We start from the raw sequence: 21,948 nt of genomic DNA, 5'->3' as shown, positions 1-21,948 counted from the left end.
TTGGATGATTCACCACGTCTGTATGCGTAACGTGGACATGTTAGTTATTTTCTTTTAATGGAACTGGATTTTAGTAATCTTGTGTGTGGATTAAAATAACTTTTTTATTTTAAAAAAACTATTTTTTATATTATTATATCAAAACAACTCAAAATCTCAAGAAAAAAAAAATCATAAATTTTTAAAAATAAACACCGCCTTCATTAGTGAAATCTTTTTTTGATAAACAACTGGCCCACACTAGTTATTAAATATTAATACTATGGTAGAGCCCAGTCATGTTGAAATCTTTATTTGTTGCGAAGAACAACAGTTCACTGGATCTTCTGGGACATTCCGGGAGGAGAGATCGTTTCCCATTATCTGAAAATTGGAATACAGCTACTGCTATAATAAAAACAAAAATAAAAATAATCCTGAAATACTAACATCATTAAAAACAAAAAATCTCTTATCACCAACAAGCTTTTAAGTGGGACCCTACACAACTAAGCATAACATAACATGATGGATGACAGATGATTGCTTTGTGCAAGGCATTTACTCAGTTTTTTAAAATGTATTTTATTTGAAATTATTTTAAAATAATATTTGTTAAAAAAATTTATATATATATATTAATAGGATTTTTCAAATATATATAAAAAATTATTTTAATTTTTTTTTAAAACACCGAACGGAATAAGAAACTAAAACGTAATTGACACGCGTGTGTTTTTCATTTATCTCTCCGTAAATACCGCTTTTTTAAGATAAAAATCACCATGACACCGTTGCCCCCTGAAATATATATTATTAAAAAAAGGCCAAATAAAAATTGACAGATCTACTTCATTTACCCACACAAATGATAGAATAAAACCTATAATAATAATAATAATAGAAAGGAAAAAAACAAGAACATTCTATATTTATACGCACAAAAATCAAGAGAGAAAGAAAGAAAAACAGAGTCTGGCTGCTTCCTAAGCAGACTTACTGACTTTACTTCTATTTTCTGGTACCCCCTCTTATTTCTTCACTTCTCATCGACTCTCTTTTTTGGCTAAAAGTTTATCTTTTAGTTTAAAAGTTTTGATCTTTCTTATTTGTTCAAGCTGTGATCGTGATTAGGTTATAATAATTGTGTTCACGTATTACTATTAATTCTTTTTGGGTAAGTTGAGGTGTAATCAGTGTGAGTTTTGGGTTTTTGAGTGGGATTTTTATGTGGGTTATATTTGGTATTGATTTAGGTTTTTTAAGAGTTTAAAGTTTACTTCTTTGAGCTTGATTTCAATTTGTAAGTCGTTGTTAGGGTTTGATGTTGTTTTGTCTTTGTTAATTTCCAAAGTCACCCGATTATAATTTTTCAGTCCTTATGTTGTGATCAAGTTTTTCCAAGTAGATTTAAATAATTTAGTTCTCTAATTATGGTTTTTGTCTTTCGACTTTTTTTTTTTTCTGGTTAAAAATTTTATATACTTGTCCATCTGGGATTTCCTTTTTTTCTTAGTATGATTGATATATATTGAGTTGTGTCTTTAAAAGACTGTACCAACACAGTTACTGTCTGCAGTTATATTTTTTTTTTTAAGGCAATTTCTCATTAGCATCACTGAATCTGTTTTCATCACTTAATTGATTCATGGGGCATTGAGTTGTAGTGTCTCAGTGGTAGCTACGATGATTCTTGAATGTAACTGATAGTTTTCTATTTGTTTGGCAAACCAAGAAAGACAAGGAAAAGTAACCACATCTAAAGTTTTCAGTATCAGGTCTTCTTTGCCAAAGACATGGAAATGAAGCACCTGATAATCTTATGACCTATAAGCTCAACACAATTTTTTTAGCCAGATCCATCTCTGTCGTAAGGCATGCATATTTGTATTCTTTCTGGGAAAATTAATCCCCTTATTTCTTTCTTTAAGTGGGTGGATCTATCTATTTCATGTTACTTTGTGCAACTCTACCATCACCGGGGGGGTTTCCTGTAAAATTTACTCACCTTTGAAAGCAAATAATCCCTTGATCATGTGTTTGTTTCTATTTGAAATGCTCTAAGTTTTCTGTCTTGTTGCACCAAATATCTTCGTTTCCTAAAGATTGTTCATACTAGGTGTTTGCTTTCGAATTACCCATGTAATTCTCATTGCCAAGATCTTATTTCCCATTTCAGGTTTTCTCCTGCTGAGATGTCATTTTCCAAGCAAAGCTTGTGGTTGGCCATATGAGTGTTTCTGTACTGATATGGCATTATTGGCATCCTGCCTTGCTGGTGCTGTTGATTTAAATGGACAGGAATCTGGGAAAAAGCGTGGTAGATCAACAGAAAAACTATGAACAAATTCAATCCAATAACATGGAAGCTAGAAATGAAGGGAAGGGGTCTGTAAACCAAAGATTTTTCCATGATCCATCAGCTAATATAAATACTAACATGCGACCTCCTGACTACAACATGTCAATGGGAGCTAGGCCTGTGCTAAATTACTCCATTCAGACTGGTGAGGAATTCGCTCTTGAATTTATGCGGGAGAGGGTGAACCCCAGGCAACAGTTCTTTCCAAATGCTCACATTGATCCTAATAGTTCAACTAGCTATGTGGGACTGGAGGGTGTGTTGGGAATATCCCATATGGGTTCTGAAAGTGGGGCTGACATCTCTATGATTAGCTCGGTTGAAAAAGCTCGGAACCAGGAGTCTGACAGGAAGGGGTCTTCTGTTAATGAAGATCAAAGTTATTATGACCCTGTCCCATCAGTACCGCGAACCTCACCGAGAAATGACAGCAGTCGAGGAATTCATGGTTATCCATCTTCAGGAGCTTCTGATAGTTCATCAACAAAGTTGAAGTTTCTCTGCAGCTTTGGTGGTACAATTTTGCCTCGTCCCAGTGATGGAAAGCTGAGATATGTTGGGGGTGAAACACGCATTATCCGAATAAGCAAAAATATTTCTTGGCAGGAGCTTATGCAGAAAACAGTGGCAATTTACAATCAATCTCACACTATAAAATATCAGCTTCCTGGTGAAGATCTGGATGCGTTGGTTTCTGTATCCTGTGACGAGGATCTTCAGAACATGATGGAAGAATGCAATGTATCAGAAGATGGGGGGTCAAAGAAGCCTAGGATGTTCCTTTTTTCTTGCAATGATCTAGAGGACTCCCAGTTTGGCCTAGGAAGTGGAGAGGGTGAGAATTCTGAGATTCAATATGTAGTTGCTGTAAATGGTATGGACTTGGGTTCAAGGAAGAATTCAATGAATCTGGCAAGTGCATCTGGGAACAATTTGGATGAGTTGCTCTGTCTTAATGTTGAGAGGGAAAGCGGTCGAGTTGCAGCTGAATTTACTGGCAGTAATGTCCCGTCTTCAGCTGTTAATATGCTGCCATCAACAATTCAATCCTCTCAACCAGTGCCGATGATTTCATCTAGTGCCCAAGAATCTAATTCACAACCTTACCATGGCCAGAAAATGCACCGTGGAGATAATAGCCAGCGCCCAGCGTCATCCATGCAACCTATTGAGAGCTTCTCCCATGTGGATGGAAAGGGCATCAATCCATTGCCGGTCCCAGTTCAATTTGGTTTTGGTTCTCATCTTCCTGACCATTCAACAGTTGGGGAAAATTTAGTGGGAGTGCCTTTCCATGTGTATCCTCCAACACAACAGGGGGTTTTGGCAGAAGAGAAACCGTATAGTGGCATTCATGTGCAAAATGCAGAAGTGTCTCTAAAGGATACAAAACTCAAAAGAGATAGCTCAGGAAAGAAAATAAATGAACCTGAGAAAGTTAAAACTATGGATAAGGAGGCAGCTAAAAAGGAATTGAAAATGAAGCGGGATGATTCATTCCAGAAGCTTAATGAAACTTTTAAAATTCGGGCAGTGGAAAGTGATACTGTTTCCTTGCATCCACATGATAGTTCTGCTCCAAATTACACTTCTAGAGAAGAAGTATCGGTTGCCAATTCAATGCAAGAAGTAGGATCACCACTGCAGCTCATGAAAAGTAATAAAGGGCCCCAAGAAGCTGTACTCAGTTTGATGTCCACTGAAGCTGTGACTGAAGGGATAAAAAATAACAGGGATGACCATTTCCATTCATCTGGTGATCCATTTGCCCCAGGATATGGGGGTTCTGAGGCTGATCCAACAGATTTTAGCTATCCTGAACCATCTGTGGTTTCTCATCGGGTTTTCCATTCTGAGCGAATTCCCAGGGAGCAGGCAGAATTAAATCGCTTGTCAAAATCTGATGATTCTTTTGATCCTCAGATTCTAATAACTCAAGCACGTTCTGGTTCTCAACCAGTTATAGAATCGATTGATAAGTTGCATGAAGGAAATGTGGCTTCCCAGACTGACCAGCCCCGCACATCTGCAAGATCGCGTTATGCAAATCCCCAGACTGTTGAAGATGGACTCGCACAGTTTGAAAAGTATAAAGAATTTGCTGATAACATCAGTAAAGTAAATCCCAATATTGCTCAAGGTCTAGGGTCAAACGTGCAGAAATCTGAATTGAGACGTGTTGTTTTTAATCCAGTGGATGATTATGAAGGTTCCCAGGTTAAAGGTAACTACACTGATCGCTCTATCAATGATAACAAAGCAGTTGGGTTGACACATTCCATAGCAAGTCAGAGAACTTCTAGTAAGCACCCAGAAGATCCTGCTTTGGGGCCTCAAGAGTTTGAAAGAACTGATATTGGTGCTGATAATAACAATGGGAACAACACCAAGGTGAGTGTGCAGCCTCTGGCATGGACAGAGAGCCCAGTTAGAGCTGTTTCTCAAGGGGAGCCCAGCTTTGGTGTTGGCACTCCTGAGTCCAAAGACATACGAATTGATATAAATGACCGGTTTCCTCCTGATTTCCTGTCTGATATTTTCTCAAAAGCAAAAATCCATGAGACTGGTTTGGGGCCTCAAGAGTTTGAAAGAACTGATATTGGTGCTGATAATAACAATGGGAACAACACCAAGGTGAGTGTGCAGCCTCTGGCATGGACAGAGAGCCCAGTTAGAGCTGTTTCTCAAGGGGAGCCCAGCTTTGGTGTTGGCACTCCTGAGTCCAAAGACATACGAATCGATATAAATGACCGGTTTCCTCCTGATTTCCTGTCTGAGATTTTCTCAAAAGCGAAAACCCATGAGACTGGGGTCAGTCCAGTGCATGTTGATGGAGTGGGCTTGAGCTTGAACATGGAGAATCATGACCCAAAACGCCGGTCTTACTTTCAGAATTTGGCTCAAGATCAGTCTGCCAGGAAAGTTTTTTCCCTAATAGACCAAGACCATCTGAGTTATTCATCCTCGCTTACAAATGTTGAAGGAGGGGCTCCCATAGATTATAGTTATCCACCCTTAAAGTCTGATGGAGTTGGCTTGCCTCACATTGAGGAAGATGTTCGGCAAGAGACATCTGGTGTTGTTGGACTGAACACCATGGATTCCCACACAGATTATGGTCATTTTGAGCTGAAAGGCACTGAGAGTGCGTGGTTGGATGGGGTGAATGCTAGAATACCTGAATCAGAGTATGAGGTACATTGATGGGTTTTTCTATTTCATCTGCTTGATAATCCCTGTGTCTTAACCCTCTCGCTATTGTTTCACTACACCTGATTTTCTTATTACCATCAGGGTGGCAAGTTGGACATTCAAAACATTGGCGCACATCTTGTCAATCTTTCTCTAGGAGAGTTTGATATTAGCACCTTGCAGGTGATTTCTTTCAGTGTGATGTTGTTGTTTAACTATGGCTGTGTGTGACGGAAGCTGAAAATTTTGTTTGTTGCAGACTCAAATTGCATTGTATAAGATTGTTGTTTGGAAATTCTTGTGTGTGAAAATATCATTAGTTTAGACAAGTTACTGTTCTAATAGAACAGGATAGTATTGATAAAGCATTGAAGAACTGAAAAATGCACACCTTGTATCTAGAATCTTCTCTGATGTCTTTTGCAGAATCCATAAGAAATGAAAAGGAGAAAAGGAGTATTATAGTCAGTGAGAAATGGACTGTTTCAGACCATCTATTCCCCTCCAGGAGGGCAAGATCCATGGCCAATAATTCAACCCACTGGAGGGGTGGTTTTTGCAGTGGCAAATGTGAAGTAAAACAGGTTGTGTTTCCTTGACACTGCTTCGTTCACTGCAGTGGATATAAGTAACATGATGTTGACAACGTTAACACTGGTAATGTTTGGCTAGAGAATGCTGGTGTTAGGGAAACACAACATTCTTTAGTCAAACATCACTGTTTTGTTCCACAGTGCTGTGCATGTAAAACTCATTTCAGGAAGTCCAACTCTGTTTAAAATGTGGAAACAAGATGTATGAAACAATATGATGTCACATGCTCATGGGGAATGGCTTGGCATGTCAAGGCATTCTTGTTGAATGACCTGGTGGATTTCATTTCTTGCTATTTGTTTCACTTTTTGGCACCTGAAGTACATATTGGGACATATAGTAACGTGCTATTAGTCATGCATTATATGGGACATTTTCTAAGACTCGCTACTTTCATTAGTGTTGGATATGTTCAGTCAATGTCATTGAGGATTTCTTTTATCTGTGTAAATTTTCTCTCTCGTCACAGATCATAAAAAATGAGGACCTGGAAGAGCTGAGAGAATTGGGGTCTGGCACATTTGGTACTGTTTATCATGGAAAATGGAGGGGTACGGATGTTGCCATTAAGCGAATAAAAAAGAGCTGCTTCACCGGCCGCACATCAGAACAAGAAAGATTGGTGAGCTTATGCTCATTCTAGTGATTCTTTTAATGAACAATTTAGCTTGAAAATAATTGACATGTACGGGTGATAGCATCTAGTATACCAGGAATATCAATTAGCCTGGAAATTTCTTAAGGTACCCTTTTTAAGCTTCTAGAACTATTTCTTAGGTCAAGATCCCTTTTACAAACTGGAATTGAAGAATTAGTAAATTTGTTCCGCCCAAAATGATCTTGAACTTATAATTTATACTCTAATAACTGAGTCTATTCCATGGTTATAAGATCTTTTCATACCAGAATAGGCTTGTATATGTTCTCATTATGAGAAAAGGTCATCAGAGCATCTCTGAATAAAGTCTGTTTACATTACATATGGATCCTTCCATTGTTACATTCCCTTTAGGATTAGGAGATTTAAAACATTGTTGAGCTTACTATTATTCTAGTCATCTTTTTAAACGAACAATGAAACATGTAAATAGTTGACTTGTAAATAAGAAAAATTTAAGGCAGTTGTTAAACCTTATTTTGCATCCCAGGTCAAATTTGGGCTAGAAGGTTGGAATGTGGTACATTTCAGATACTTTGAATGCCTTAACTTCTGGATTGTCTAGGTGCTGTTCTAGGGTTTCAGTAACCTTTAGTTATTTGAAAGTAACCAAAAAAAATTTTGGCACTACCTGTTGGAGGATATGTATTTGTTTTTCTTCATTCTGCATCTGTAACCAGTATTTTTATTTTTCAGACCACGGAGTTCTGGCGTGAAGCCGAAATTCTTTCAAAGCTTCACCACCCCAATGTTGTTGCATTTTATGGAGTGGTGCAGGATGGACCAGGAGGAACACTAGCCACTGTGACAGAGTTCATGGTGAATGGCTCTCTTAGACATGTTTTACTTAGCAAGGACAGGTAAGATTTCTGTGTTGAAGGTCATTGTACTTGCACTACATAATTCACTCTGTTAACATTATTCTTGTTTAACTTAATCTTCATAAATGTATAGGCATCTTGATCATCGTAAGCGTCTGATTATTGCGATGGATGCAGCTTTTGGAATGGAATATTTGCATTCAAAGAACATTGTGCATTTTGATTTGAAATGTGACAACTTGCTTGTCAACCTGAAGGATCCTTTACGACCTATTTGCAAGGTAACCGTGGTACTGTTGCTGTGTGGGTGGATTCCATATATATGATAAATGTTACTCACTGCCAGTCCGATTTCTGAATTCTTATTTACTTAGCTGCTAGTTGGTCAAGCAAAACTAATGTTTAAGACATAACATAAATGCTTCTGTGTTTGCAGGTAGGTGATTTTGGTTTGTCAAAGATCAAAAGGAATACCTTGGTTACTGGTGGTGTAAGGGGAACTCTTCCATGGATGGCTCCAGAACTCCTGAATGGTAGCAGCAGTAAGGTTTCTGAAAAGGCAAGTAACGAATTTCTTGTATGTTGTGAAAAATGCATGTTTACATCTCCATCAGATTTTGTCTGCCTTGATTTTTTTTTTTTTTCCTTCTAACAATGCAAGTTATCTAGATGCTTATAGACTTACATGAAAGTTGGTAAATTGACTTTTGGCATATTGTTTCTTTTGGTCAAATAACAACAGTGATTGTGCAATTAATGCTCATAACCTCTTTGCTTATTGGCAGGTTGATGTGTTCTCATTCGCCATTGTCTTATGGGAGATTCTCACTGGTGAAGAGCCTTATGCCAATATGCATTATGGTGCAATCATAGGTATGCATGAAACGTTTCAGTTACGTAAGTGATACACTTTTGAAGCACCATAGCAGATAGCGTGCTGATATATTCCACTGGCGCTGATGCCTGGGCCTTCTATGTTCGTTACCTAATTTTTGCTGTTATTTTAGATTTTCTCAAGAGTTTAGGCGTATTGATTTCAGTGTTATAACCTCAAACATTCTATAAATTGGTGTTTGCTAATAAATAAATGTCACAACTTTTTATTGATACTGGAGTTGCTTCGTAGTTAACAAGTCTCATCTTCGTTGTTTCTCTGTGTCCCTCTCCCCTGCAGGAGGCATAGTTAATAACACCTTGAGACCGCCTGTGCCAAGCTTTTGTGACCCGGAATGGAGATTGCTAATGGAGCAGTGTTGGGCACCTGATCCCATGGCCCGTCCATCATTCACAGAGATCGCCAGGCGCTTACGCGTCATGTCAGACGCATGTCAAACTAAACAGATGCCCAAGTAGCGATGCTTGCCAATTCCTTTGCTGTGTATATCTACAAGGGTTTATTTCGCAAAGAGTTTATTTCGTAAAGGTTGTGTATATCTACAAGAGGAGGGAGAAGGGGCTCCCAGTGTATGATTTTTGTGTTGTGCAGAAACTGGAAGAAAGTGAACTTTATGTAAAGCTATTATTTTTGTCTATAGCATATACGAACTTCATATCAGAACTCTACAATAGTGTCAATACGCTCTTCATTTGGTTTGTACGGGAGGTGGAGCATTCTTATGGATCGCTGTTGATTTTTTTCCTCTTTTTTCCTGTTGCTTGCTGGTATGGCCTGCATTAACAACTCATGGGGATTGATGAACCTAACTTGAGTTCCCGGGCCTGATTTGAGGCAAAAAAAACTAAAAAGGAACCCCTCTCCATCCATACATGCAATGTATGGTCCCAGACTCTACGCTCAATATATCCAGAAAACACCATTTGCCCGATCATCGGAAAAATGGTAAATGAAACATTCCTCAGGGAAGTTCATTTAGCTTAACTAGCGTCGCTCCCTTCCATGTTCGAGCCTCGAAAACCATACTGTGTATAACTCCCAGCTCGGTGCATGATTGCCACTTGGCACTAGATGCCTGTGTACCTCGTCAGGGGATGGACCTTTAAGATGGTATCAGGACATGCTTTGTCCAGGCCTCATTCCTTAGTCATACATTTTCACACATCATGGAGTAACCTACCAAAAATTAGGGTAATCATCTTGCATAACCATACTGTAAAACTTGCCTAATTCCTTATTGGGAAATGGTGTTTTATTGTAGAAATGGTATAATTATAAATTCTAGAAACGGTGACAAATTTTTAATTTAAAAAAAAAAAAATCTTTGTTTTTTCTCCATACACTTATATTTTTATCATTTTACACTCGGCTTATTTATCATAATTTTTTTCTTATCTTTATTTTTTTATTTTTTTCATTTTTTTCTTTACATTTTTTTAAAAAAATATATTATTTTTTATTTTTTACACTTTGAATATTTATCACTCCTCTATTCATATTATTTTTTTTGTTCTTATCTTTATTAGTTAGTATTTTCTTTTTTAATTTTTTTTTCTTTATAATTTTTTAAAAAATATATTATACAAGGTCAAAATCACCACTGCACCATGAAAATCTTCTCACAATCCACAATGATTACACTAATTTTTTTTTAATTAAAATTAGATTATTGCAATCCAGATCAATTTTTTTAATACTAAAAAAAATCATGTTTTGCCAATATTTTTTCTAACAAAAAAAATTAAATTATTTAAATATTAGCTTGATATGATTTTGTTGACTTAATGAATTCAAATACAACCCAAACAATTGATAAAAAAAGATAGTTTGATTTTTAAAAAAAATCAAGGCAATATCTGTTTTTTTTTTAAATAAAACAAAAATATTGGATCGATCATGGTTAGCTTGTCAAATTCACAACCCTAATTATAAAAGCATGATAACCCAACATAAAGTAAACAAAAAGAATTTTTAAAGCTTAATTCTCAATTAACTAATGTTATAAGATGAAGTTGAAAAAAAAAATCAATTAAAAAAATATAGAGACCAATACCTTTATTACCTTTTTAAAATTGCACTTCGGATCATGAGATCAAAATAACACGATTAAAAACAAATAAAAATAAACTATGAAGTCTAATACTCAACAAACTAAATATTAAAAGATAAAATTAAAATCAACAAGAAAAAGATCCAAGTAAAACCAAAAGAAAAAATAATATTGTCGAAATGAAAAGCATTTTCTAGGTAGTGTATATTAAAAGCACTATTTTTTTTAGTATTTAGCTAAAATCAAATTATGAAAAATAAAATTGATAATAAAAAAAACATAGATTAAAAACAAGAAAAAACATGATACTATTAAAATAAATAATATTTTGTAACGTGATGCACAATAAAAAAAAAAAACACTATATTTTTTAGTATTTTGTTATATAAATAATGTATTGTCAAATGATGTATAGGAAAAACACCATATCTTTTAATTATTTTATTAAAATTAAATATTAAAAAATAAAATTAAAATTTATAAAAAAATTATAAATTAAACCTAGAAGCAAATATATATATATATATATATATTGAAATAAATAGTATATTGTTATATGATGCACATTAAAAACACTTTTTTTTCTAGTATTTTTAAAAATTAAAATAAATTAGATTCATGCACAACTCATAATCTTTAGCATTTAAGTGATGAATGAATAGCCGCTGAACAATCGATGGATAATAGACTTGGTTTTTAGAATTTAAAATATCACATCATATTAGAAAATGATATTAATTTATATGAATGATAAATTAAATTCAATTTCACATTTTTCAATCACTGTACTGTTATTTGTTTTTCATTTTAATGATTAATTTAAATTAGTTTTAAAATAGTTTTTACTTAAAAATATATTAAAATAATATTTTTTTATTTTTAAAAAATTATCTGCCACTGCATTTCTCAAACCCCATACTCTAAACCTGCATCCTCCTCTTCGGGTTTAGGGTTTTACCGAATCGGGAATCCATCGACCACCATGACCCGATTCCAAAATGGATCACGCCTCCTCTCCTACACCTTCTTCCGCTCCAAAAAGACACCGTCAACTTCCCCAAACGCCGCTCTCCTCCAGGGCAACTTCCAAATCCAGCAACACCGCCACTTCTCCAACCTTGCACGCGTCACCACTAAAGAAGAAAAGGAGCCACGGTGGAAGGACTCGATGGACAAACTAAGAAACATCGGTATCTCAGCTCATATAGACTCCGGTAAAACCACTCTTACTGAACGCATACTCTATTACACTGGTCGAATTCACGAGATTCATGAGGTTCGCGGTCGTGATGGAGTTGGGGCTAAGATGGATTCCATGGACTTGGAGAGAGAGAAGGGGATCACTATCCAGTCTGCTGCTACTTACTGCACGTGGAATGGATATCAGGTACTTCAAACTTTGAAACGTTTCGGAACCTTTGCACGTCAAGTTGAAACGTTTCGGGGAAATGACGAATTTTGTGCGAGTTTGTGCTGCTTGTGTTTGTTTTAGTTCCGAAGCAGTGAGAAGTCTCGACGGTTTTGTCTTCTTTTTTCTTTTTTTTTTTCTATTTGGGGGTTTTTGTCAATTGTGGATTTTGTGATGTTTTGTTTATTTGGGGTTGAAAAAGGTTTTTTTCTTTTTCCCTGCTTGATTGGGGAGCTTATGTGTTAAAAGATGCAGTTTCGGAGAACGGAGTTTGGGGTTTTTGTTATTTTTGGTGAGTTTATGTTTATTTATCTTTTGAGTTAATTGAGTTTTATATATTGACAAGCTCGAGATTATATGAAATGAATGATTGGATTTCTTTTGAGTTTTTTTTATTTTTTTCCCTACTAGGAAAGTGGTTTCAACGTGCAAGTTGGTTGGAGAAAGCATTTGCGAGTTTGGGTTCATTAGTTTGTATTGTTTTGTTTGGTTTTTTTCTCAAGTTTAGTGTTTAAAGAGCATAACTAGGAATATGTCGTGAAGTTCTATTGGGACTTGATTCGTTGGTTTGCTAGGAAGTTTTTGTAAGATTGCTAATTGTGTTTCATGAATTACATTAGTTCTCTTATTCAAAACATGAAATTGAATTGTTCACCGTATTAAAGATAGATTGATATAGGTTTTCCCTGCCCTTGTAAGGTTTTAATAAAAATAAAAAAAAATAAAAAACAACAACTGTAAATTTGCTTGGGTGGTAAATTGATGGCCTGTTGGGAACTAGTTGTCTATGCAATTTGTTTTCTTCGTTTGTTATGTTTTGTTTTTAATAATAACTATTGTTCCTTACTGTTATAAAAATATAAGATACGTGTAAAGATAACTGCAATGGAGTAGGCAATGCATGGTAATGTATCGTAACTAGTAGCTTGTATAAGCAGAGAAGGGAAAAAGTTTTGATGTGAAACATTCTGAAACTTTTCTACATGAATTTGGACTTTTTTGGGTATTAAGTTATGCTGTCTTCATTGCTTTTTTTTGTGTTCTTAGATTGGCACTGTACTTTTTTTTAGTTAACAGATTCTGAAGCATCGGTCATATCTATTTGGTGAATTAGTGCTTGTTGTAAAACAGTGATGGTTTTTGCTGTGGTGATGTAGGTGAATATAATTGATACCCCAGGACATGTGGATTTTACAATAGAGGTGGAGAGGGCTCTGAGAGTGTTGGATGGTGCAATTCTGGTTTTGTGTAGTGTGGGTGGAGTGCAAAGTCAGTCTATTACTGTGGATAGGCAAATGAGGAGATATGAGGTGCCTAGGCTTGCTTTTATTAATAAACTTGATCGAATGGGAGCTGATCCCTGGAAAGTTTTAAACCAGGTATGGTTGTGTTACTTTTCATTGTATCATCAGTGTTATTTTATATTAAAAAAATCAATTAATTTCATTCTTTAGGTTTTTTCCAAATCTGTTTTGTTAATGATGGAAGTTTTCTGCTGTTTATGTTATGGTCCTTTGCAATCAAGTCAATCATATGTGTGTTGTAGTTTTGAGTTCGATGGTTCTTTCTGTGATGATCTGTCTATTTAGTGATGTTTATAATTTTTTTTTCCTTTTTCTTTTATGAATCTTCCTCTCATTGCTGATTATTGTGGTTCATTTTCTTAGGCAAGGTCTAAACTAAGACATCATAGTGCAGCAGTGCAAGTTCCAATTGGGCTGGAAGATGATTTTCAAGGCCTTATTGATCTTGTAAAGATGAAAGTATATTATTTCCATGGCTCAAATGGGTGAGTACATGAACACCTATGATGTTTGATTACTTTATTTTGCTGTGTAACTTTGGTTTATAATTTTGTTCCATTTGAAGACCATTCTTTTCATTTTTCAGTGAAAAAATTGTCACTGCAGAAATACCAGTTGAGATGGAGGCCTTAGCTGCAGAAAAACGGCGTGAACTAATAGAAACAGTTTCTGAAGTTGATGATAAACTTGCAGATGCTTTTCTCACAGATGAGCCTATTTCATCCTCTGACCTTGAGGTATAACTAGAGACAAAAAATGTTTTTCTGAAAGAACAAAACATTCATGAACTGTGATTTTTCAGCACCTATCTAGTGTAGGTACAAGATACATCACCTCTTAAGTCATTATGCTCATTTCTCTGACACATCGATTGTTGGGGCCTAGCTTTAAAATTTATGTGTCATTATTGACAAATGTCTCATCAACACATGTAAAAGTGCTGTAAAATAAACTTTCTTGAGATCGGCAATAAATTACATTTTGTGTTTGTATGGAATTTCTTTGGCCTTAAACTTTAGAGAATTCATCTATCCTCTTGAGTAGGAGGCAATTCGCAGGGCTACTGTAGCGAAGAAATTTGTACCTGTATTCATGGGCAGTGCATTCAAGAACAAGGTAGTTTTTCTCCTTTTGTTTTCTCAATTCCTGTATCTTTGAGTCATTTGGGTATAGTTGGTGGTGATCATTCTGTTCATTCACTTTTCTGTTTATTCATAATATCTTCTCTTTTTCATTTTTTTTTCCAATAGGGAGTACAGCCACTTCTAGATGGTGTACTTAGTTATTTGCCTTGTCCCACTGAAGTTGGTAACTATGCTCTTGACCAAACCAAGGATGAAGAGAAGGTATTCAGCTCAACAATTTAATCTTAATTTATACTATTTTCTCCCCAAATTACGTATCAAGGATGGGTGCAGGTTGTGCTGTCTGGAACTCCAGATGGACCACTTGTGGCATTGGCTTTTAAATTAGAAGAAGGGCGTTTTGGTCAGTTGACATATCTAAGGCATGGCTTATTGCTGGTTTAGTTTTCATTTAATGCTTTTGCTGGTTTTGCATGAAAATGATCTGTTATGTTAGTACTAGACAGTAGACGTGCTAACATTTACTATTTTTTGTTTTCCTTCTTTCTTTTGTTTTTTTTTTTTGGATGAAGAATCTACGAGGGTGTAATTCGCAAGGGTGATTTTATAATTAATGTAAACACAGGCAAGAAGATCAAGGTAAGTTTTTGGGCCTGTAATGTGATCTGGCTTCTATTTCATTGCAGTCCTAATAGTATTTCGTTATAGATTCCTCGTTTGGTTCGGATGCACTCTGATGAAATGGAGGTTAGTTATTGCACTCCGATATTTCTCTTCAATTTATGTTAATGTCATTATGGATGAATAATATTACATTTGTTTTGTTGTATTCTTGATATACTTTCTCATCTTTGGGGAATTTTATGCTACAGGACATTCAAGAGGCACATGCTGGGCAAATAGTTGCTGTGTTTGGTGTGGATTGTGCTTCAGGTTAGTCCTGCACATGCCAAGTCACCAATGTTTTATTTTTATATTGGTTTTCTTCATAGTTCTTCATGGAGAGTGTTCATGGGCATCACAAGTAAAACATGTCTGTTGCTGGAAAACAAGAGGATTTACTTCTATACTTGGGCACGAGACAACTTTTGAGATACTTTGATTGGTTGGAATGGGAACTGACTCTTCACCTAAATTTTACATTTTTCTTTCATCTTCATCAATGTTATTTAATCATTTTAATTAATTATTTCTGCTGTTATTGGGTGAAAAGGAGACACTTTTACTGATGGATCAGTTAAATACACTATGACCTCTATGAACGTCCCTGAGCCAGTTATGTCATTGGCCATTCAACCAGTCTCAAAAGACTCTGGAGGACAAGTAAGTGCAAAGGAAATGGATTTCCTTCCCATGATTTCGTGGCACTCAATTTATAGATTATAGCCAGATATGAGGGTCTTAGGAGAGAGAATTTGGAGTCTTACACTTACATATTTGCTTGAAGTATCCTGCCCTCCAATTGATATAATTTTTTTTTCATCTGGTATTTTGCCCAGTTTTCAAAAGCTTTGAATCGTTTTCAGAAAGAGGATCCCACTTTCAATGTTGGCTTGGATCCTGAGAGTGGGCAGGTTTGTTTTTTTTATTTTATATGTTAACTTTCTGTTTCTTTAAGCACATGGTAACTTGTTGGTGTGATGCATGATGTTTTTGTGGGTAGACCATAATTTCTGGAATGGGAGAGTTGCATTTGGACATATATGTGGAACGAATTAGGAGAGAGTACAAGGTATCTACCTTTTATGATTTTTTCCCCATCGATTTCTTTTCTGGTTGGAAATATTCTCCTTTGTTAATTTACATACTTCACAACTTTGACTTGAAAAGGTAGATGCAAGTGTTGGGAAGCCTCGTGTGAACTTCAGAGAAACCATCACTCAGCGTGCTGAATTTGATTATTTACATAAGAAGCAAACTGGAGGACAAGGACAATATGGACGAGTATGCGGGTGAGTGTTTGGTGTTAATTTCTCACTCTGAAATTAATTTGTTATGGTATCTGATTTGTCCTATTGGTGTCCTGAGCTATCATCTGCTTTTAACCCACACACCTTTTAGCAGTATATCAATCAATGCAGTAGTTATGTATAGGACGTGTCAAGCTGCTGCCTAGGTACTCCTGTTATTGCTAATTGTTTGAATTTGCTTTGTATTTTCAGAACTATCTGATCAAATTTGAACCAAACTACAACTTTATAAATCTGATCCCAGGGATTACCTTCCTGTATTTTTCTATGTACAGGTACATTGAGCCACTTCCACAGGGGTCAACAACTAAGTTTGAGTTTGATAACATGATTGTGGGACAGGTTATACCATCAAACTTTATTCCTTCTATTGAGAAGGGATTCAAGGAAGCTGCCAATTCGTGAGTAGCATTTGGCAACAGAAATTATAGTCCATATTTTGTTGTTTTTTAGAAAGTTCCTATATTATCCCATAAGTTTTTTTAGTAGTTCTCTCTCTCTTAGTTTTGCCCTCAGGACAACATAAGTTGAAACTGAAAATTTGAAGCTCTTTTTAGTTGAACAATCTATCCTGTCAGCTGTGTTTGACAATGCATCATGTCTTTTTGAATGAGAACTCTTATGACTACAATTATGTGAAGTCTTTGCATATGGTGTTGGAATTGTTTTGGGAGCTGTTTTTCTTCTTTTTTTCCACTCATAATATAGACCCACGTGAAAAGATATGTGGTTTCAGATGATAAAATTTGTGAGCTTTTTGCTCTTGCATGTACAGGGGCTCTTTAATTGGGCATCCAGTAGAAAATCTTCGAATTGCTTTGACTGATGGCGCTGCCCATGCTGTGGATTCTAGTGAACTTGCATTTAAATTAGCATCAATATATGCTTTTAGACAGGTTCTTCCCTTATCCTGTGTTTAGAGGTGAACTCTCCCTTATGAATAGGCTGTACCCATATTTGGAGCATCTAGTTCTGATTTTCTTTATTTCACCCCTATTAAACAGTGTTACACAGCTGCAAAACCTGTGATACTGGAACCTGTAATGCTGGTGGAACTGAAAATACCAACAGAGTTTCAGGGCACCGTTGCTGGTGACATTAACAAGTGAGTGGTTTTTGTACCCATGTAGTATGTTATCATTGTTTCTTTGCTTTTTCTGGAACTCAAATTGTTTGTGTGTTTGCCATATGATAGGAGGAAAGGAGTGATTGTTGGAAATGACCAGGATGGGGATGACTCTATAATAACCGTCCATGTAAGGATAACTTTCTCCCTCTATTTTCTTAGTATCTGAGGCCTAGTTCTGAGCCCAGAAGAAAAATAAATAAATAAAACAAGAGCTAAGGATATCGCAGTCATGATATCTTTGGTGATGCTTTAACCCCCACTCTAATGGATTGTGAGTTCCTGTGATTGACTTTTCAGGTGCCTTTGAACAATATGTTTGGTTACTCAACTTCTCTTCGTTCAATGACACAGGTGACCATGAGTTGGAAATTCGAATGTCTTCCCTCTTTAAAGTGCCTAGTGTTTCTTTTCTCTATATTTGCATGTGCCACCTTATATACTGATCTTTCACATTTTTTACAGGGAAAGGGTGAATTCACAATGGAATACAAAGAACATTCACCTGTTTCTCAGGATGTGCAAATGCAATTAGTAAACACCTACATGGCCAGCAAGGGTGCTGAATAATGAAGATTTCCATTGAAGCAAATGCCCCTATATTCCTTACATAAGCCTCAAAGGTTTATATATATATCCTTTTTGACGACCAAGTGTATTGTTATATAAATATTCATAAGTTAGATCAATCAGTTTTGGGATACAAAATAAATTTGTATTGCCCTGTGGGTGTACATGCATTAACTCAACTTTCTACTCAACAAGTCAAAATGAAATAGCGAAATTTTGTCCTTTGATTTATCTGTTTTCCCTTACATGTAAAAAACTATGAAAAACTGGTTCCGGGGTTTCCTTTTGTGTAGCAAATATGCCCGGAAAAACTGTAGAAAACAAACCGGCTTTTAGGGTGTGTTTGGTATTGTGGTAGCTTTTGTGGTTGCGGTTTGTAAAAAGCAGTTTCTTAAAAAGTACTTTTTGTGAGGTTGATTTTAAAAAAAGTTAGTGTTTGGTTAAAACTGTGGTTGAAGTTGTGGTTTTAAAAAAAGCAGTTTTTGGTGTTTGGTTACAAAACTGTGGTTCAACAATTGTGGTGGAAAAAAAGCAATTTTGTGTTTGGTAAAAATTGTGGTTCAAAAAAAAATATTTTAATTTTATTATGGTTTGTGTTTTATATTTGATTGGAATTAAATATTTGATTGGAATTAATTAAAAGGACATTGATTGGAATTAATTAAAAGGACATATATATAGACACATATATATATAATTCCAAAACATAGGTGTTTTGTAATTATGATTACATAACAAAATGAAAAATCGTTATACATTAATGTACTCTTTTATTGTTCCATCAAACTATTTGCAATTCCATCGCGTACAAAATCCATACGTGAAGGCCTCTGTGAGCCTTGAACGGCCGAAGCCTGAACAGTATCAGGCAAAAAGTCATCTGGAATCAAATTGGGGTTGCGATCATACTCAGAAAAAACTGCATCATCTTGCGATCTCCTTCTAATATAATTATGTAGTGCCATTGATGCAACTACAATCTCAACTTGTGTTTTGTATGGATAAGCAGGCATGTTTTGCAAAATTTTCCACCTCTGTTTCCATACCCCAAAAGAACGTTCGATCACGTTACGTAGTGACGAGTGTGCACGATTAAACACTTCTTTCCGACCACTTGGTTGTCCACGACGTCTAAATTCTTGGAAGTGATACCTCTCGTCTTTGTAGGGACCCAAATATCCATACTCGTTTGGATATCCAGCATCAACCAAATAGTATTTTCCTGAAAAAAAATAACATTGTAATTTTAAACAAAACTTAAAAAAATAATTATATTCCTTCAATTACCCAATCTTCAATTTAGTCAAAATCACAACCTTCTGGAGGTTTTGGAAAGTTGATATTGCTATTGTCAATAGCCTCCAAAAAAATACGAGTATCGTGTGCACTGCCTTCCCATCCTGCCCACACGAACATGAATTGCATGTCGAAACTACAAGCGGCCATTACATTTTGTGTTGGTACACCTTTTCTTCCAATAAATGGAATTTGATTCGCAGCTGGTACGCAGGCACGAACATGTGTTCCATCAATTGCACCGACACAATTCTACATGCCACAAAAACATTTATAGTACTTATATAAACTTTTATAATATATTTCATACTCCTCTGAACAACTTAATTAAACTACTTAATTATATATATTAAAAAAATTAATCTTACCTTGAAATGTGGCATAAATCTTGGATTCATAGCAATTTCTCTTGGTGTGCTCGTAAATTGTGGATCTACTGGTTTTATGATTTCCACAGCAAACAAACGTAATGATTTAAGCACTTCTTTAAAACATCGACTAACAGTTTCACCTGAATGTTGGAATCTTTCCTGCACTTGTCTATTTGACGCCCCAACTGCTATTGTAAATAGAAACATTGCTACCTTTTCAATAACGCTCATTCTTCTTGACGTTTTTAAGCCATAGCGCGTTTCCAAGTCGGTGCACAAACTCAAAAAAGTGGTTGCGTCCATCCTGAACATGTTAACACTTCGTTTCCAATGCCCTTTTAAAACACCCGTCAACCAACGCATCCCTGTGTTATATGAAACCATACATGGTTCTTTAAACATATAATTATTATAATAATAATTTATAGCTCCAGCTACGCAAATAATTAATTTTTTCCTATCAAGATGCCTCCTTATAATAAATGCATCGTCACCATCACTGTCACTATCACTGTCACTGCCACTGCCACTGCCACTGCCACTACTATCGTCGGAATCGTTTCCATTACTGTCATCTCCAGCACCATCAACTGAGGCACCACTACCTTCACAAGGATAATTAATTTGATCTACAATGCGGTTCATTATAGTATCATAATTACAATCGAAATCTTCATTCAATATGTCATTAAATCGTGGATCAGCCATAACTTCAATTACATGTAAAAAAGAAAAAAAATTATATGTTGTTAATAAAAAAAACTTTAAATAATTATATATCATTCAATTCAAAAACTATCAAAAAGTTAGTTCAACATAAGTTTTTTCCATACCTGTAAAGCCAACAAAAAAGAAGTATTCTGCTGAGAGGTTTTTTGAAGCTTGTTATGAAGAAAGCTATTTCATTGAAAAATATGATGCAAACATTCCTTTTTATATAGAAAATTTCAATGCAGCTCACGTCTATTTTACAATTTTTCATCTTTCAACATAAGTACATTCATTCACATGTATGCATGTGCTGTAAAAGTAGCATATAATGTTACTTTTACAGCTCATATATGTACACCATCCTGCAAAAAACAGAGTTCACAGCTCATATATGTACACCATCCTGCCAAAAACAGAGTTCACATGTCATATTTTTCATCTTTCAACATAAATACATTCATTCACATGTATGCATGTGCTGTAAAAGTAGCAATATAATGTTACTTTTACAGCTCATATATGTACACCATCCTGCAAAAAAGAGTTCACAGCTCATATATGTACACCATCCTGCCAAAAACAGAGTTCACATCTCATATATGTACACCATCCTGCCATTCATTTCCAATAAAAACAGAGTTCCAAGTTTCTGAAGCAATAGGACGACCAACAACAAAGAAAAGTAAAAAACAGCATCAACATTTGTCCCATCACCTCACAGCAACAATGAAAAAAACACAAACAGTAACTGCAAAAGGGGTTGCTTTTTCAGACCTCACAAGATCACAGTAGCTAGCAAATGGAAACAATTACAGCCAATTAAAAATTCACCTACAACATGTCAAGCTCACAGTAGCTAACCAATTGAAAAAATTCCAGTAAATGAAAGAAACACGGCAGCATGTATTATCAAACCTCATGGCAGCAAAGAAAAAAGAATTAACAGTAAAGGTAAACAATGTAGCAAATGTCATCTTCTTATCTCAACCCTCTCTCCATCTCATACAAAGCTTATCTCCTGGTTTCTACATGCATGCCTAATGTTTCCAGAGTTAGATGTATTCCTAATCCACACAGGACATACATGAGCATCTAGCTAACTACCTAATGGAAAAAAAAAATACAGCCAAGGATGGAATGACCAGCAGCATGTCAATCTCACAGTAGCTAACCAATTGAAAAAATTAAAGCTAAGGAAAGAAACACAGCAGCATGTAGCATTATTCCCAGCAGACCTCACGGCAACAAATAAAAATATACAGTTAACAAAACAGTTAAGGTAATTTTGAACAACCATTTCATGTAAATTAACAAGCAATTCCATTAAAGGGTCAACCATTGAACATTGTAATTCGTAGATAAAATACAACATTACAACCACCAATTTCTCATACAAGTTTGTTTACTCCCGCAAAGCAGTTTAATAAATATAACAGTACATAAATTACCGCAAACGCATATGCTCATATGCCTTAAAATCAAATGTGGAATAATACAATGCCTCGAACAAACTTCGGCAAATGGAAACTACTCTTTTAAAAACCGTCATCCCATTA

The 21,948-nt window shown here is 35.6% G+C and overlaps 2 protein-coding genes across 5 annotated transcripts; both read left to right on the top strand.

The window, feature by feature from the left end:
* Positions 1-844: 844 nt before the first annotated feature.
* Positions 845-9,248, top strand: LOC118028607 (RAF-like serine/threonine-protein kinase PRAF). Of its 3 annotated transcripts, none has more exons than XM_035032265.2 (9): positions 845-1,000; positions 2,159-5,536; positions 5,636-5,716; positions 6,597-6,749; positions 7,482-7,645; positions 7,740-7,887; positions 8,043-8,165; positions 8,392-8,479; positions 8,781-9,248. In XM_035032265.2, exons 2-9 carry the CDS (start codon positions 2,273-2,275, stop codon positions 8,957-8,959), a joined length of 4,200 nt encoding a protein of 1,399 aa, XP_034888156.1. In that variant the 5' UTR covers positions 845-1,000; positions 2,159-2,272; the 3' UTR covers positions 8,960-9,248. The 3 variants fall into 3 exon arrangements, with proteins under 3 accessions (XP_034888156.1, XP_034888158.1, XP_034888157.1); XM_035032266.2 differs by lacking the exon at positions 845-1,000 and adding an exon at positions 1,008-1,156; XM_035032267.2 differs by lacking the exon at positions 5,636-5,716.
* Positions 9,249-11,427: 2,179 nt separating this feature from the next.
* LOC118028608 (elongation factor G-1, mitochondrial) lies at positions 11,428-18,245 on the top strand. 2 transcript variants are annotated; one of them, XM_035032269.2, is made up of 20 exons: positions 11,428-11,938; positions 13,117-13,338; positions 13,627-13,748; positions 13,850-14,000; positions 14,308-14,379; positions 14,514-14,609; positions 14,682-14,770; positions 14,921-14,987; positions 15,057-15,095; positions 15,221-15,281; positions 15,562-15,671; positions 15,848-15,922; positions 16,012-16,080; positions 16,179-16,300; positions 16,594-16,719; positions 17,094-17,214; positions 17,323-17,423; positions 17,514-17,574; positions 17,745-17,798; positions 17,910-18,245. In XM_035032269.2, exons 1-20 carry the CDS (start codon positions 11,534-11,536, stop codon positions 18,012-18,014), a joined length of 2,268 nt encoding a protein of 755 aa, XP_034888160.1. In that variant the 5' UTR covers positions 11,428-11,533; the 3' UTR covers positions 18,015-18,245. The 2 variants fall into 2 exon arrangements, with proteins under 2 accessions (XP_034888160.1, XP_034888161.1); XM_035032270.2 differs by lacking the exon at positions 11,428-11,938 and having other exon boundaries at positions 13,199-13,338; positions 13,870-14,000.
* Positions 18,246-21,948: the final 3,703 nt, after the last annotated feature.

Source organism: Populus alba, chromosome 3, assembly GCF_005239225.2.
Source record: "Populus alba chromosome 3, ASM523922v2, whole genome shotgun sequence".
In the NCBI taxonomy this organism is placed as follows: Eukaryota; Viridiplantae; Streptophyta; class Magnoliopsida; order Malpighiales; family Salicaceae; genus Populus; species Populus alba.
Note: the sequence above shows the minus strand (reverse complement) of the source record. Positions and strands in the feature narration are given on the sequence as shown.